This window comes from Rhinoderma darwinii, chromosome 8, assembly GCF_050947455.1.
Source record: "Rhinoderma darwinii isolate aRhiDar2 chromosome 8, aRhiDar2.hap1, whole genome shotgun sequence".
NCBI lineage: Eukaryota > Metazoa > Chordata > Amphibia > Anura > Rhinodermatidae > Rhinoderma > Rhinoderma darwinii.
Window position 1 is genome coordinate 72,267,247 of NC_134694.1, and position 19,196 is coordinate 72,286,442.

General features: G+C 38.1%; 1 protein-coding gene across 1 annotated transcript in view; it reads right to left on the minus strand.

Moving 5' to 3' along the window:
• Positions 1-2,276: 2,276 nt before the first annotated feature.
• Positions 2,277-19,196, minus strand: part of LOC142659525 (vascular endothelial growth factor receptor kdr-like) — a 198,125-nt gene continuing 181,205 nt past the window's right edge. Inside the window, exons 24-30 of the mRNA XM_075835736.1 lie at positions 18,658-18,769; positions 14,547-14,646; positions 13,457-13,562; positions 13,223-13,347; positions 12,547-12,625; positions 11,538-11,638; positions 2,277-7,461 (exon numbers count right to left, since the gene is read on the minus strand). Coding sequence (XP_075691851.1) covers positions 7,260-7,461; positions 11,538-11,638; positions 12,547-12,625; positions 13,223-13,347; positions 13,457-13,562; positions 14,547-14,646; positions 18,658-18,769 — 825 coding nt within the window. The 3' untranslated portion in view covers positions 2,277-7,259. The remainder of the gene's footprint in view (positions 7,462-11,537; positions 11,639-12,546; positions 12,626-13,222; positions 13,348-13,456; positions 13,563-14,546; positions 14,647-18,657; positions 18,770-19,196) is intronic.

Here is a 19,196-nt window from a genome sequence, read left to right on the forward strand (position 1 = left end):
ATATGGTTTTTAGCAAATTGTTTTATGTTTTAAAAGTAGAAAAACATTAAAGAAACTATATATATTTGCTATCGGCGTCATTTAGAAGGTAATTTTTACTACACATAAACTAAATCAACACAAAAGAAGGGCACAATCAACGGAGAACGACATTAAATCAAATCCCAAAAAACAATAGCGGAATTGCTGCTTTTTTTTATTACTCCCCTCAAAAATGTTTTCCAGTTTTTCAGTAAATTTTATGGGACATTTAATGGTGCTATTACAAAATACTTTCTTTATCTGTATTTGAGAAGCATTGGACCAGCTTCGATTGGTTTTAGATACGCTCTGGCGGTTTATCTATAAACTATTTTGCGTCAACAATATTGTCGGCGATGTCAATGGAAAAATAAAAATGTTATGGCTCTTGAAAGTCGGGGAGGAAAAAAACAAAAATAAAAAAAACAAAAAGATTAAAAATGCATTATACTAGTGCCAATTTTCAAATGTTGAGATAATCTTTTATCATTAGTGTTGTCAGTGTAAACTTTCTTCATATTCGCAATTGTTTTGGAAGTTATTTTTTGTCCGATCTTTGCTGATTTATCACCCATTAGGATGCATTGGTGAATCCATTAAGTTTGAGATTCGCTTTTGGCAAATTTCTAAGAATTATAGGGGAATCGATTCTGTCGTTTATATTCTATGGACCAGCAAATCAACAAAAAGATTTGATTCGCTCACACTTAGTTCTGACCAAATATGAGGACAAGACTACACTTAACCATTTAGATGCTGTATTGAATAAGCTCCTCAGCTCCTCCTTCTCCTCACAGGTGGTACCTCCCAGAAAAGAGAATCCCATGAGATTTGGAATTCACACTAGTGAAATGGAAATGGTGTCCTGTAATACTCAGAAAAATCCTATGTTCTGCTAATGATATATATATATATATATATATATATATATATATATATATATATATATATATATATAAAATCATTCTTAGAATTTAGCAGTTTTTCTTAGAACTGATAGGTATTCTTTAAGAATCTGCCACATATTATAGGAAAACACAGAATAAATCTTAATCAAATCTGTATAAATATATAATCTTTATTTTGTTCAGGTTAATACATAAAATACATTTATAAGACTACATAAGAAAGCTTACAAAGTTTCAGTGCATACATTCTTTACTCCAGGTGCTTAAGGGCCAACAAATATCAGGCCACAAGCCCCAATCACAAAAGAGTTTCACATATATTCCACAGTGATTGATATATTCTAAAATCATTTGGTGTGTATATAGATGTAATAACAAAAAATATCTTATATGTAGGTTACAATTCATCAAGCTACAGTATGACCATCTAATGAATAACCCTGTGGAAAGAGTTAGTGTTACATTTAAAACTCAGTTGCATTGGTTACATAAAAAGTAAAAAAACATATAGTGGTATCTCTCTCCTGACTACAACATTTAAAACGTCTTACAGCTTACAGACTGTCAAATATGTCAACTGACATTTGCCGAAAAGATGCTAAATAATAATAATAATAATAATAATAATATTCTTATAAATTATTTCATGTGCAGGTAGGTAGTTTTACTCATAGTAGTGTTTCAGTGGCTATGAAGTTCCGCATTTGCATTAGGAGTATAAACAAGGTAGTAAACCCATTTACTTCATTTATTTATGTTGCCAAAACTAAATAAGAACTAGCGGTGTAGCACATATATGCTGGGAATTCAACTCTATATATTTCAAGTTTGGTACACAATGTCTCCCCAATCCTCCCTCTCAATATACACGGAGCATAAGTTATAAACTTCTTGTCCCTGCACATGTCTCTCTAGTTTTCCATGTTTTTATCATGGTTTATGTTGCTAGAGACATGTACTGTGTGTACTTTAGAGCTACAAAGTATTCTAAGGCTTTGTTCACATCTGCTTTGGGGTCCCGTTCTGACGTTCCGTCTGAGCTTTCCGTCAGAACGGAACCCTGAACAGACACAAACTGACACAAACGGAAACCAGAGGTTTCCGTTATCATCACCATTGATTTCAATGGTGACGGATCCGGTGCCCATGGTTTCCGTTTGTCTCAGTTGTGCACCGGACTCGTCGTTTTGGCGGAAGCAATAGCGTAGTTGACTACGCTATTGCTTCCGGCAAAACGACGGGTCCGGTGCACAACTGAGACAAACGGAAACCATGGGCACCGGATCCGTCACCATTGAAATCAATGGTGATGGAAACGGAAACCTCTGGTTTCCGTTTGTGTCAGTTTGTATCTGTTCAGGGTCCCGTTCTGACGGAAAGCTCCAACGGAACGTCAGAACGGGACTCTAACGCAGATGTGAACGGAGCCTTAGACTGCTTTAAGATGGCTGCAATACGAATGATGACATAACACCTAAACTTCTCATGGTTCTACTGAACTTAACTTATATCACTATAAGGCCCCATGCACACGAACGTGCATTTGCGGCCGCATCCACGGGAAATTCCACGGGAGGATTGCGGCCCCATTCATTTCTATGGGCCCATGTACACGACCGTGGTTTCCATGGGCCATGCATGGCCCCGGAGCCTGGACTGTAGAAAAAACGGACGTGTCTTATTACGGTCGTGTTCTGCGGTCCAGGCTCATAGAAAATAATGGACGCGTCCATGTGCATGGCCCGCGATTTGCGGGCGGTTCGCGGGTAACACTCCGCGGCCAGCTGACCCGAAAATCACAGCCGTGCACATGGATACGGTCGTGTGCCTGAGGCCTAAGGGTCTATGGTGACTTCAGTTCAGTAGAACCGCAGGATTTCCAGTCGTTATATGGCCATCTTAAACCGTCCTCAAAGTCGGTAGAAATACCTGTGACAACCTGTGAAGTCTATTTATGTAGAAGTTGGAAAAACGTTATTAATTTGCTCGATAAGACACAACCGGTACTTGATTATATGTAAGTTTTCATCAGGTAACTACCACACACACACACACACACACACGTTTTCCAGGCTTTAAAAAAAGTGAATTATCAGTCGACACAACACCACTGTGGCAAGTAACGCTGCTGCGGTCACATGTTGAGTTTACGCGTCATCATCTCTGTGTTATAAAGAAAGATCAGGGGGACCACGTAACCATCGGCAAGGCATTTTTAAAATTGAGTAGATCATTATTTGTTATTTTATCCCCAATCTAACTAACGTTCTATTTTTGAAAAGTCTGTAACTAGTATAGTGACTAACTGTATAATACATAAATATATTTATTTTTTTACTAAAGTTGTCGTTTTATTAGTAAATTATATACAAAATCTGCTTATTGGTTGCCAGGAAGGTTTATAGAATTAGCATGAATTCTGTCATATTTTACACCCCTCATCACCCTTTTATAAGACCTTTCATAAGACCAACAAAAAGCAACTGTAGGACTCCCTGAGAAGTTACAGACAAGTGTCTATGAAAACAATCTTCATCCCCAAATGATTATTGCTATACTATTATTCTATTAAAGACTATGATATGCGTCAAGAGAAAAAAATGATAATGAAGACATATATCTTCAAGTGGCAAAATGACAGTCCAGAATAATAGGAGACATTCACAGAAGCTTCTCTTACTTCATGGCGAACTAAATCGCTGATCCTAGGTCAAGACACATTGCTTTATATGTGAAAATGCTTTAACTAATATGAGTTCTAAACATTCCAAATGGAAAAGTAAAATCCTCTGCTGGTCACCCAAGATTTTTTTTTAGCTTTTATTCCGTTATTGAAGACGCTAGTAATAGGGTCATATTATCTGTTACTTGTCAAACCTGAAGTCTTTATATACATGTATTATACTGATGTGTAATATACTAATGGCCCCATTTAGAGGATGTTGGAATATTTTTTATAGTCTGACTGCTAACAAGATTACATTTACATTCACTTGTATTATAAATATGAACTAGTAAGCAAAATTAAGGCTGTGTTCACATCAGCGTTGCATTCCGTTGAGGGGTTCCGTCTGAGGTTTCTGTCGGGGGGGGGGGGGAACCCCTCAACGGAAAGACAAACAGAAACTTTAGCATCCGTTTGCATCACCATTGTTCTTAATAGTGACGGAAACTTTGCTAACGGTTTCCGTTTGTCACCGTTGTGACAGGGTTCCGTTGTTTTTGACTGGATCAATCACACAGTTCAACCAATCAGACTTTTATGATGGATGATTGACTTACGATAAAAGTGTTTTCATACAAACCTCCCTTAGGCCCCCTTCACACACAGAAAATTTCTGGTGTTTTAAACTGCATCAAAAACGCTTCTAAAAACGTTGGCGTTATTAAAATGTAACATGCGTTTTTTTAAGGCATTTTTTGTTGTGTTTTTTATGGTGTTTTTTATCTGGTGTCATTTTGTACATGCCTTTTTTCTGGTGTTTTTGAAGTCCTGTAGAGAAGCATATGGTTTTAACTGAAGACACAGAATAATGGCAAATGATTACATAGGTCCATCGATTTGATGAATTATTCTGTGACTACATCCTACATATATTGGGAATTATAATGTTAAAACTACAGTTAATAATTTACTGTTTTGTTTTTTTTATCTACACCCAGGGTGGCCACTGTTTGTACATTTCTGGACAGCCGTAAAAATAGGGAACTTTTTTCCAGCGTCCGTAAAAAAATAGATGCGTCTGTGATTTTTTTAAAGTTGGAGGAGCTTGTACAGATTTTTGGGATTGTAATTACCATCATTTAGGAGGTCACAGTACATGCTGCTAATGTGTTGATATCATTATTCTTAGCTATAGACATATTTTACTTATCTTTATGATTCATTACGGTTTTCCAATTTGTCCATAAATAAATTGTTAGCTGTCGGACATCAGAAAAAGCATCAGACATCAGCAAAAGTATCTACTTAAATAAAGTGCAAGAGACATAACATTGGGTTAAATTAAATATTGGAAAAATAGAAGAAGGATTGGAAATAACATGGCATAGGCATTGACCCACTTATTTGATCATATGCTTTAATTCAGTGCCCAGTATTTCTGGTTGGCATTTAAGCTGCTGAATTGCAAACAGTCTAAGTCCTTGATTCAACAATGCAATGCAAAGTGTTGTTGACATCTCGAAAACAGTTAAACATTTCACAAAATAATATTATGCTTTATGACATACAGTGGTTAGGATTCACAAAACATAAGCAAATCCCTGTTCAAGGCTGGCGATCTCCTTTGCCTCTAGCATTTTATTTCCCTATACTGATATATGGTTAAGGCAGTTTGTTATAATACAAAATGTTGTGGGTTATCAAGCATAAACCTAAGTTTAATGTAATAGCAAAGAAGAAAATCAGGGCTTACCCCCGCAAGCACAAACTGTTAGCCAGCAATGTTGTGTTCTCTCATATAACCAGAAGGTTAATAAAAAGTTTCATATGATATTGGAAAATCTTTGCTATATGATATTTATACTGTACATTACAGGAGGGGGGGGGGGGGGGGTAGGTAACAAAGTAATTGCATTAGAAACAAAAGACCAGAGAATATTAGTAAATATACAAATCCACTTATAATACTTTAAGGCAAGATATTTTTCTATCAGATACAACAAATCAATGTAAAACAGCAGGAAAGCACCAAGTATTATTCCTGGTCGCCTGAGTTGTCTGTAGAGCTAAAATATACAAGTTGCAAACAGCAATGATTTCTTTGTTTCTACATAACATTTTGATGGTAAACCAACTTCCTTTAGAACAGGTTACATTAAAGAGGTTTTTACCATAATTAAATGGGGTGTCTGGTTTAGAAAACCCATTTTCCCTATTAGGGAATTCTGAATTATTAGAGGAGGGTTCCTTGTTTAGGACTCGTCTAATAACCAGGGAGAAAAACAGTTACAAAGGGCGCCTCTCTCAGTCTGGAGGACCTAGCACGTCCATGGATTACACAAACAGCCCATTGTTTAAATGAGAACTATGCCATGCTTCATTTTCCCTGTGGTGGCGCTGCAGTGGATATTAGCACTTGCTGCCAGGTTCCTCTCCGATTACAGCTGATCCTTAGGGGGTCATCTTGTGATCAGCTTATTTTCTAGGGAACATACTAACAAAAAAGGATTATCTAAAATGTATAACTCCTTTATTTTTTTGACAAGACAATAGGAATGTCTCATTAAAGACAGATAGATTAGTTGGAGTCTGGCATCCGGGGTTAAAGAAATATTCCCAGTTTCAGTGGGGATGTGGTGTGCAGGCTTCATTCGTCCGCACTACAATGTATGGGAGTTATAGAAACCTACAATTTGACTTTTAACTTAAAACCATACAAGCTAATTATGAGGAAAAGCTATTATGGTAAGATATTATGAGTAAAGTTAGATTCATATTTGCTTAATCTGCAAAATATAGAGGTTTTTCAAATGTTAAATTAGACTTCTGAGGTAAAGATATATACTGCATGAAGCCAGCATAACACTTAAATTACCATCATTTTCATGACATCTGATGTCACAGAAATCCCTCACAAAACACTTGGCTCAGACATTTTTCTATGAATACAATCAGTTTCTTGCAGGGGTTAGCTATAGGCGGTGTAGAGGTAGCATTTGTACCCGAACCCTGGTGCCTGAGGGTATCTTATGACCCCTCTGTCAGGCATATGGTAGGTTGGGGGCCTTGTTACAGATTTTGCATTGGGGCCCAGGAGCATTAAGATACGCCTCTGGCTTCCTACATGCCACTTGTGTTCTACGTTTTAATGTGACAAGCATGAAACAAATATTTAGTTCATATAATATGAGTTTATAGCCCAAATTATAAAATTATTGTTATTGATGTTATTACATGCACTTATTGTTTTCTAGGAAGAAAGCCTTACTTTGGTATATGCTCAAACCTCCGCGAGTCAATGCTGTCCCAAATAACGAGAAAAATAAAATCACACCAGTGTAAATGAGTTGAAAGGGAATACATGAAATGCCAGATTGGTATATATAAATCTTGATCCTACAAAAGTACTTAAATCTTGTGCTTTAATAAATTATCTGATGTCCATTTGGTGCTGGTATCTCAGTGATGTAGGCTTCTAAAGATACTCCACTCATCTGGGTTTCTCCGTTCTGTCACATCAAAACACAACACTACCTGATAAGAATTTCCTATGGACTGATCACACAGTCATGGATCTGTTAGATGTCTCCTAAATAAGGCTGCGTTACAAAAAAAAACAAAAACTGTTGGTTGGACCAGCATTACTTAGGCCGTGGCCACTGATGCTACACTGGAGGAGTTGAATAATGAATGACAGAATTATAATCTGGAGGTGGACTGTGGCACTCAAGGTTTAGATCCATGGGCATAAGAACAAGGTCTTCAAGTGTGAAGTCTTCTTCAATTTGGGTAGATGGTTGGTACTTTACATGAATTCTTTCATTCTCCCCCAATACCGACTCCTTGCTTTTGCTTACTGCTTTCATTCTATGAAGAGAGAAATCATTTTAGAAAAAAATTCATCAACGTAATGTATGTCTTATATACTGTGTAAAGAGGGAACCCATGTAAAGGTAGATACAGTACATGATTTGTTCAACTCCATGACCTAAAATTCATAAAAAAGACCTTACATCTTCATTGAAGTCATACCCTGACCTTCACCTCAATTATAATAAATTCAGGATGAAGAATATATGACCTTGATATAAAGTTACTAGAGGACAATTCAGGACTTTAATGGGCCAGATCATCTGCACAGATAATTTGGTGCACATCATGACTAAACATACATTTTATTGGAAGCTGGGAAGGTACACAAGCCTTTACATGAATAGATAAATATGCTTATAGTGTTCAGGTATTAGACCTAGTATGTCAAGAGAGACGCTGGCAGACAGCCAAATATCATTGTGTGCTGGATATCATCCAGCATATAGTGCACTGTGACATAATGGAGATGTAATTACATAATGTTCGGATCACGCAGAAGTGCTGTGGGAATATCTGTGAACTAGTGAAACATATAGATCTAATTATCTATTGCAGATCTTATGATGAAATCATTCAACCCAGTATCAGACGTTCAGAAAGGGTCTGTCAAGCAGTTCTATGAGCCTTTATAGTATATTACCGATATGTTTGTGCTATCTACTAGGTTTAGAAAAGGGACAGTTTATGTTTATGTGATTTCTGGTGTGGTAAAAAAAAAAAGGACTGAGCGCTTTATTCCAGTATTTTAAGCCTCTGTTCGGTCCTTTTGTTAGGCCATGTGACCATCAGACTCTCCGATTCTTACAGCGTCTGCAGTGTGGACTGGAAGTCAGTTTCCTTAGTCATTTCTTTTGAGGTTGACATTGGGCGTCTTACAAGAATGAATAAAAAAATTTGTGGGAGTGCCTATTTAATGTTTTATATGACCCCTAGCATATTCCATAGGTTCTGTTGCTTTTTGTTTCTTTCTTATTCTCCAACTTTAACAAATTTTATATGGAGTCATACAGAGTTTATTTCCTCATAGATTATGTGAGAATCCGCTAGAAAAAAATAGTTGCATATTCCATCGCATGCCATATTACAGAAGTATTCTCCCCGAGAAACCGAGCCTCCAGGGCAGAATACAGTCTCTCACTGAGGTTCCATATGGAGCATATGGAGTTCATATGGCTCTGTAATGCAGACTTATAGCGACGCTGTGTACTGCTCATACAGCTGCGTATGGATTGGAACATCTAGTGTAACAAAGAGCTGCCTGAATCCTAAAAATAGCTCTGTGGTGAAATGTAAGATCAGTGCTCTTTTAACGATCAGCTATTTAAAGAGTTTTCCCAGAATCATTAATTATCACTTTTCCACAGGATAGGTGATAATTGTCTCATTGCTGGGGGTCCCCCGCTATGACCTCCAAAATCATAAATTGTCACCTATCCACAGGATAGATTATAGTTTTCTGATCAATGCGGGCCCCACCAGTGCAACCCCCAACGATCATGAGAACAAGGGTTCCAAACCCACTGTACCTCCTTACTGCTCAAACGCAGTGAGGTGGACATTGAATAGAGGGGTGGTTAAGCATGCGCACTGCCACTCCATTCAAAGTCTATGGGAATGATGGAAACAGCCAAGTAGAGTGCTTGGCTGTTTCCGCCATTCTCATAGACATTGAATGGAGCAGCAGGCACATGTTTGACCCTCCCCCACTACAGTGAGGAGGATCTGGGGGTTCGGGACTCTCGTTCTCTGAGGGTCTTAGCGGTGGGGCCCGCAGCGATTAGAAAATGATTAGCTATCCGGTGGATAGGTGAAAAATTTATGATTCTGGGACAACCCCTGACCGTCTGTGAGAAAAAAATGTCTGTTTACACATCACAGCACTTCTTCTTTTTGCTCTAGTAGTTTAGTGTTGTCGTAGGGACAATATTGTGCATAACTGGCTTGAATTAAAATGTGGATATAAGTTTACACAATTTCCCTATGAAAAGCGTCAAATAATGATAGCAGCACGTCGATTGGCGACCGTTTGTTCTATTTATGTGGAACAATGATCAGGAGTATGGGGATGAATAATCGTTAATGATTGCTCGTCCTCATGCATTTTGCATCTTGTCGGCACCACATCACCTGTTTACACAGGGAGATGTGCTGCCGACAAACGTTATTTTATTCAGCGGCATAAACTTTGCGATTAGTTGACAAACGAGCATTTGCTTATTTGTCAGTTCATCGCTGTCCTGTATACACAGGGCAATGATCAGGAACAAGCTTTTGTACGATCGCTTGTTCAGCCATTCGTCTGCCCATGTAGAAGGGACTTTAGCCAAACAGGAACTGAAAAGCTAAAATATTAGTCAGACATTTGTCACTTTACATAACGTTAAAGGAGCGTTTTTACTAATTGCTGTATTTTAATGAATTACTATTGTGGCTCCAAAGTGGTATTACACCAATACAATCTAATTTATAGACGGCAGTAGTAGATGCGGTCAGATGTTATTTAGTATACATGCATGGCGCTTGTTTTGTTTGGTGTCTCGCTCCCCTGAACTCATGCTTGGTTAGTCTGCCAGGCTCAGAAAGCAAATACTCCACAAGTCATAAGAACAGTGGGATCTGGCAGGAGAATGACAAGCACAATATTCCATTTTTGAAAAAGCAAAGTAATGATCCACCAGAAATTTTACTGTCAAGCAGAGAACATGTCTGAAATGTGTCCAGGGTAAATGTCTCTGATGTATCCATATACTGCGTGACTACTGAGTGATATTGTTTCAGCTTTTTGGTTTACGTCTCTGCTGTAGCTTTTGGACCCATTGTGAATACATTTATTTTAGCTTACTTGTTTATTAAACTAAACCCACATAACATGCATAGAATTGAGTCAGCGGTGTTACAGAAACACTCCTGGAAAAATATAGACACATTTGGTGCTGGGAAAGGGGGCTATACATGACAGGGATTCTCTCATTGCTTTTCTTTGGATCCTTGTGTCATGCACTGCCCCCTCCGGCTCTGCACTAGGAATTGCACAGTGTATAGGTTTTGCCAAGAGAGTTCCTTACATAATGGAAATAAAGCTTCATTGGGATTGGAGAACAGCAAAATTTGTGTATACATATTAATACAATTTTGCTCTTTAGAGAATTTAAAGGGTAACTAAACTTTCAGAAAACTTCTGACATGTCATAGTGACATGTCAGAAGTTTTGATCAGTGGAGCACCAATTACTAAGACCCCCACCAATCGCTAAAACGAAGCAGCAGAAACGCTGAGCCGTTTGGTTTCTGATCGGCTTTTCTTGGAAAGCCGATGTAACGGTGTTACGGACTCAATAGAAAGGGCCTGTTCACCGTTACATCGGCTTTCTGAGAAAAGCCAATCAGAAATGAAGAGGCTCAGCGCCCACTTGAGCGCTTCTGCCACTTCGTATTAGCGATCAGTGGGGGTCTCAGTGCTCGGACCCTCACCGATCAAAACTTCTGACATGTCAGAAGTTTTCTGAAAGTTTAGTTACCCTTTAAAGCAACCTTTAGGATAATTTCTAAGGACTTTTTAAAAAAGTTACCAGGGGCAGATATATCATATTTGCAACAGGTGCAGCTACATTGAGGCCTGTTAGGTAAGGGGCCCACAGCAACCCAAAAATGAAAATAATAGTGCTGCCTACTGTTTATTAGATTGCATGAAGAGACTGAGCTAATGTATACACTCTGAGGGTACGGTCCCACGTAGCAGCGTCTGAATGTGGCTGAAATCCGGCTCGCTTGTTGTGGCCAATGGCAAAATCGTGTTTCGAGCTGGGTTTCAGCTGCACCTGGATGCTGTTACACGGGATCATACCCGTAGGCTAGGGCTATAACTAGACTTGGTATCGCTAACTACAAATAATCGCTCTGAAATCACTGTCCATTTAAACGCATTTAGTAGCTTGAAAATCTCTTCAAAATCGCTAGCCTAAATGTGTTTGACTATGAGATGTAATAATATGCACCTTTTAGATTTGGTAATAAGCCTGAAGAATTGCAGTACTCACATGGACTAAATTAATATAATAGCTTTTCACTTACGCATTAGCAATTATTCCAAAAGGCCATGATCGGGTCTCTTGTCGCTTGAGATACTTTATTTCCACTGAGGAAAGCACCATACCACTGTCCGACTCACCCTCCTGTAAAAGAGGATATCCAGCTATTGTCAGTGCTCCAAAAAGGTAGAAGTGTGATTTGTACATTTTCATCAGAATAAAAAGTGTAGGCTGAAAGCCAAGAATTGCTAAAACAAAAATAATATGGTTGTAAAAAATAAAAAATAATCATCATCTAAATTTGATAGTAGCCATGTACATTAGATGTAGCTTGAGGCTCTGTCCTCCCAAGAACCATTATCCTCCTTACCAACCAATTACCGCACAGAATATTATTTCATGCAGAGAAACCATTAAAAACATTGTATGTTGTATACATTGTTCAAGGAAATCTAATTACGGGTTAAGCACATGACCATATTACGTCTCTATACGACGTCCTCCGGGCGATACGAACTCCACAGCCTCCGTATTGCCACCATTCACATTGCTCTGCCATGTGCATGAGTCCTAAGACCCACACAGGGATAAATGTCATCACCTTCTCTCTGTACAGATGTAGCCAAGTTGATCTTGACTCTGATAACTTGCTGCAGCGTGATATCACACAACAAAAGCCATTGAAAACTCATTGAAAAAGTCAAGTTAAAATTTCTTGCCACTGTATATTTAACGTGTTATAAGTCAAGATAAAGATGGCTACATCTGTATACAACCCTCCGGAATATTAACATCATAAAATGCTATTATAATAGATTGTGTGGGAGACCTGATTTTATACTGACCTGTTAAGCCCTGTGTAGAAGACTCTAACGTGTGAATGTTTTAGTTACTCCTAATTCCAGATGTTTCTGGTCTCTGCTAAGGGCAGGTTCCTGCTGTATGTGAACATGGCTTTATTGTGAGCTGATGTGCTGTATTGGATTCTTTTTGATAGAGGGAATGTGCTCACACCAGTCTTTTTTTTTTTTTTTCTCTACAAAATTGTTTACCTCGCTGAGCACTTTGTCCTTTCCCACTGGCACCTCGTCAAATGTCTTCACACTCAGCGGTCGGTTCTTGTTGTTGTTTCTACAAAGAAGAGACATAGGGTGAGACTGACACCCACAAGTTCTTTGATAATCTTCCCATTTTAACTATAAGCAAATGGAGTCCTTGTTATGTCATGTTTACGTTTTCTGGTGCTCTCTTCAGCGAGTGCAGTCCATTTATATTATGATAATATTTTTGTCTAGTGAATAAAGCAGTATTATATGTAAGCAAGTACCAGTTATTAGGGCATATGGAGGCAATTACATGAAGTAGGTCCAAGAGATCAACATTAGAAAAACAGCTTTGAATAATATGTTTATGATGCACTTCCCGTGTTAACTAGGTCGCCCCTAAGTGCAGGTGCATGTAACATGTGTACCACATATGTGCAGACGGGCTGCATTTGAACAGACAGTAAATTAGTCATATCTGTAAATTCCAAAAACAATTAACAAAGAGATGTAACGAACACTTTAAATTATTATAACATTTTGGACTTTTCTGCAACAAACGCTTTCCGTTTTTAGCTTTTTAGAAAGCAGCCAATAATCTCTTTACTATGACGTGCCAATGACACCAACTGGGAATTATATTTACAGTTCAGTAAGCAATGCTACCAACCTCACTGTTTCTTACCCAGACTCCAGTATGCTCCATCGTGTCATGGAGTTTCTTATGTTCTGTTCCTCAATTCCAATTTTTACACTCATATCCCCATCAATGCGTAAAGCAGTGTTCAGAGGAATATAATCTTTACCTTCCTATAATTGACATAGAAAGATCAAAGAGATATTATGTTAGTTTTAAAGATAAACTAATGGACCATAAATATAACAAAATATTTTTGAATATTATTATAGGACATCAAACCTGCTGAACATTAGCCTGAAGAAGGTCTCCTAAGCGTTCCACCAGATTTGTAAAGGTTGGTCGATCTGTTGGGACTCCTTGCCAGCAATCCAGCATTGTCTGATATCTAGAAATGAAAAAAAGTGTCTGTGGATGAGACATATAAATTTCCGAATTTAAGACATTTACAAGGGCCAACGATCAGGCAAACGAGCATTCATATGAACGCTCGTTCTTAATCATTGCTCTGTGTAAACAGGGAAACAATCAGCTAATGAACGAGCAAACGGTCGATCATCGGGTGATCTGCTTGTTCATTCAGCCAATAAAGTGGTCGCTAGTCGGCAGCACATCTCCCTGTGTAAAGAGGAAAATGTGCTGTCAATATCATGGTTTGTATGGGAACGAATGATCATAGTAACGATCGCTCGTCACCATACATAATTGATTGCTCCTTGTGAAACGAGCAAACAAGCGCCGATCGACATTTGTTTTCACGGCCTATGTCGATCTGTGTAAAAGGAGCCTTGCCATATTATGTATGAAGTTAGTGTTATTTAAAGGCAGCCTGTCTCTAGGTTTGGAGCCACTAAACAACTACCATGTCGTTATGAAGTTGGGGTTTACTGTTCCAAACCTGCCCACGTAGAAACTGTCCGTTTAGGCAATAGTTAGTAAAATAGCATAAAAGCAACACAGATCAGCCCGGGAGTGGCATCGGGCACATAGAATACATAAAGACGAGGACAGTACATTTTCACACACGCGGTGAAGCAAGGCGTACGGTCCTTGGCTTCACGTGCGCAATGCGGATGCGCCCGATGCTGCCGATGTGTTGAAGTGACTTCTTCCTGACTCTTCCCAGTAATTTGTAAGTTATTTTACTAACTATTGACTCAACGTGGGCAGGTTTGGAACACTAAACCCTGGCTGCATAATAACACACTGGTGGTTTGGTGGGTCCCAAACCTAGTGACAGCTTCCCTTTAAAGCTATACTCACTCAAAACTGTGGGAAATAAATGTCAACTTAACAGTAAAGTTCTCCTTTCTCCCTCCTAAATTGTATAATATTTCAATATATTAAAAATAACAACAATATGTCTTCTTACATTTCAGGGGTACAGTATTCTGGTGGTCTCATCCGAGTTCCTTCTTTTAGACGGCAGCAGAAGTCTTCATCAATCTGTACACCGGGGTATGGAGAAGCACCTATGCAAACATCGAATACACACATATGTTAGTTTAACTCTCATTCCAACTGTATCTGTTTAATATATTTTTGTATAGATGTGGTCAGTGTGCCATATTTAAAAGTTAAGTTGTATGTGTCAAAATTGAATATATTGCAAGAACCATATTAATGCAACAGTTTTCAGTAAAGATGTGCCTTCCATTGAAATGACTGGAGTTGGCATTACTAGTGCCCAAGGTACATAAGGGCTATCATGTAGACATTCCTCTCTTGGTATAGAATGCATTCCCATTGAGTATAAGCACAGGTAGTGATAGAAAGCACAGGGACATACTTTCAATTAGGCAAAAGAGGCAAGTGCTCTGTGGGAAATGGGGCCCAGCGCTCAGTCAGTTGTGGATTACAGTTGATGTGTTAGTTGAGTTTGCCACATGGAATTTCCAGAGCCTTTAAAAACTGCGGAGCTGGCATCTGACTGGTTGTTATGGGCAATAACTCAATTTTTCCTTTGTACTAATTTTGATAAATCTCTTTAAGAATGCCCACAGGCACTGCACCCTAGGAGTAAGATTCACAAAGTTAACAAGGAGAGGAGCTATTAGGAAGGAGAGGGCAGATAACTTTTTGTATGAATGTTGGTGACCATAGCTCTATAACTCTAAAATGGCTTACTATGGGTGAACTTACTCTCCTTAGCACAAACTTCTACTCTAAGGAGTGAGATACGAAGAACACCAACAGAAAATTAACATTCATGAGCACATGAGGGAGTAAAATGTATTATTTGTATGGAGAGGTGCTTTATGCATTATATATATATATAGTTTTGAGATGGGTTCAGATGTGAACCGAACTGTCGCTCACTTTTTGGGGATTAAACCAACATCTCTCCATCTACTTTGAACTCCTGGTGCTGTTACTTGTCCTACAATTCTGCTATTCATTCCAAGCTAAGGAATTGATTCAACCTTTTTTGGGTAACGTGCACATGGCCTGATCTACAGTGCTGTGAGGTGTGCTGTGTTGTTTCTTGTTTTTAGTCTCTCTCTCTAGACATATATATATATATATATATATATATATATATATATATATATATATATATATATATATACTTAAGCCCTCATGTGCCTTGAAAGGTTCTAAATTCAATTGAAAAAATTTCAAGATCACTGCACTATTCAAAGAGGATTGAATATTTGGCTGCGATCTTAAAACAATATACAAAGTGGATTAAAATTATTCATTATTAAACATCTCTTCAGGAAGGGTGGACGGGAACCTTCTACTCAAGAAAAGATGAAAGATATAATGCATAGGTTAAGAAGTTGCTAAAATGTGATAAAGCATTAATAAACAGTCTGTATCCTGCATATAACATCTGAATTTAAAAAAGGAACACATAGCCATTTCCTCACGGTACTTTACATGTAGTCGCTAATTTCCTAGCTTACATCAAAACAGACTGAAAAAACAACAATTACCAAAAGCAGTAACTTAGACCCGTAATTAAAGCCTATGACGTCTAACTATCATATTCAATATGTTTTTCCAATATGTTTCTAAAAGCTCGTTGCCCCATCTTTCAGTCGCCTTTGGCAGGCAATCTGGATTTTGTCAGGATCAATTTTATTAATTAGTATATCAACTATTTCAGACATTATAAAAGATTAAGACCATCTATAGTTATCTATAGTGCTAGTATAGAAGGAAAAGGGAAATGGGAGGAAACCTCCAGCTCACCGATCTGACACTCCTGTGTTGGTAATCGCCCGGGTCAGCCGCGACGGCACACGGCAGCAATAGCAGAAAAAACCAGAAATGATCCAGCGATAGTGATATCAAAAATGGGAAAAAACTAGGTTTCCGCTTTATTGAGATGCAAGCTGTCAGAGCTTGGAATGGAACATCAGGAGGAAAAACAAAGTGGTGATGCGGCAATAGATTAGCCTAATCTAAGGCTAATCTATTGCCGCATCACCACTTTGTTTTTCCTCCTGATGTTCCATTCCAAGCTCTGACAGCTTGCATCTCAATAAAGCGGAAACCTAGTTTTTTCCCATTTTTGATATCACTATCGCTGGATCATTTCTGGTTTTTTCTGTTATCTATAGTGCGCCAACTTCACATCCTTTGAATCTGCTCTCTACTCTGGCGCTATGAATAAATAATACTGATTGGGAAATAGGGGAAGAGAGAACAGGGAATTATTTATGTGTACGTAGATTGGTGATTTAGGGACTAAAGACACAATCTGGAGAGCACATGTAAGTTTTGTTATTTGCATAAATAGGTTCCTTATGTATATGAATGTTTAGTAATCCTTTGGAATGTATTTGCTATATTTGTATCACTATGAATCAATAATAATACCCTTCTTAAATATCTTTTACGAAAGGGTGTACCTAGCTTTTAAGCTGCTTGAGGTGCCATCCATTTTTACTTCCGTTTTGCTGCAGATCTGGCCTCATATTTCACTTTTTGAAATGCAATGGGTAAAATCCTTCACAATTTTATAAGATCTTTTATTTAAACAGTACTTTGATCTCTGTAGTCTTCCACTCTTCCCACCAAATAAATGAAGCTTCATATCTATTTGTAATTTATATTAAATGAGTTGGCACCAAAATGTAATGTAAATAATACATGCACCAGAAATGGCCATATACCTATAGATACAACAACTGGAAATGAGAGCAATAAAACTTAATCTGTCGAATTCTGTCTATGTTCTAAACAGTCAACCCAATGATATTTCCTCATGTTCTAAATATTTTGCACAGAATTATATGTCTAGTGGAATAAAGTTCGTTGTTTCACTGTAACAATAAAATGCTGATTGACCATGAAGTGTTAACTAGCCTACTTTCGAAAAGTCTTAAATACCCAAATCCCGTACTAAAACAAACAGTGTCATATGGTCACTGTGCCGTCACTTGTTCTGGAAGAACTTATAAAAGGACAAATACACAGCTCTTCAAAGGAAACCTCAGCAATGCATGATTGTTCAACAAACTTCATTAAGATACAATAAAAACTTTCCAATCTTAGGGCGTTTTTATGCTGTTTTATTCCCAGACAGCACTGCATTGTCTACCAGTACTCATAAGTTATCCATGCTGTCTGTACCATACGCTAGTCAATCCACATGTGGCAATGAGGCCCTTAGTTATGTCAAACTTTGAGCAGCGCTGAAGGGTCCCAGGAGTACAAGGATCTGCTTTGTTTAGGACAATGGTAGGCAGCCTGAGCAAGAGACTCCCATTAATCTTAACCAGAAACTACAAATTACAATTTGCAATAAATGCTCTCATTAATGTTGCGATAATTCATACAGTTGTCGGTTCACACATGACCCATCATTCAATGGGCAGAGTCAGGTGTTAAAGGTGTTCTCTGCTTCGGACAATTTATTTTTTTTGAAGGGTCTCTCGATGATAAACTGATCAAAGGTTGTGGAACCAAGCAGTAAGTGTTTAATTCCCCTACAGTGCCACCACAGGGGAAATTAAGCATTTTTAGTTGCCATTTAAATCAATGGCTGTCATGGAATGGGGGGACCTCTAAAGAATGAGAAGCTATTTACAGCCAATCTCTGTTTAAGCTAATAGAAGAAGGTCCTAATATTAACTCGAAAGTCCTCAATATGGTATTTGAAAGTAAGACTATCAAAAACACTAAAAGAGGAAAATCGAAATTTAAAATGATTGTATTTCCATATCTATAAAGTACTTTAAACTAGTCTTTACTTAGATCATGCCTAGTTTACTTCAATTGTCTATGCGACCTTGCCCTAAACTGCCAAGAGCATCGTGTTCAACTACATTTAGAAAAGTAAGCATTTTTGGCACAAAAGCTTCTAAAATGAAGTCCAAGCTTTACTAGTTGATATGATAAACACCAAGTAGAGTACAATTAAAATATATTTTTCCAGTACTATAGACATTTTCCCGTTGCGTCCATAACATGACCTTGCATATAAGTGCAGCCTGTATGTTAGATAAGCTGCTTTTGCCTTTATAACTTACCCAATGAAAATATCTCCCATAATAGCACACCAAAGGACCACACATCACTTTGTGTGGTGTAGATCTTATCAAATATAGCTTCAGGGGCCATCCACTTAAGCGGTAACCTTGCCTGCAAGTGGAATAAACATCTATTAACATCATGATGACATATCTGGAACACAATATCACAACCTCTGCCAGGCAGCGCCATGCTATAAACCTTCTATAATCAGGAATACAGATAAACCCATGCCCATTCTAATGACTTCAATGCTAGTTCTTCAAAGCTGCATTTGTTTTAATTCGAGTAGGGGTGTCTTTATGCATCTTGCATCTTAAAGGGTTTTCCCACTATTACAAGTGATGGTATTTTGCTAGGATATGCCTGGAGCACCAATGATCCTCAGAATGCAGGTAAAGTAGCACTGAAGATTCCTCACAGTTCATTCCTGCACTACTGGCGATCCATCTATTTTGTGTGTTGCAGTTTCCCTGCGCAGAGGTTAGACCCCCACCGTTCTTAAAGTGGTTATCCGGGATGTAAAAATATTTTATAA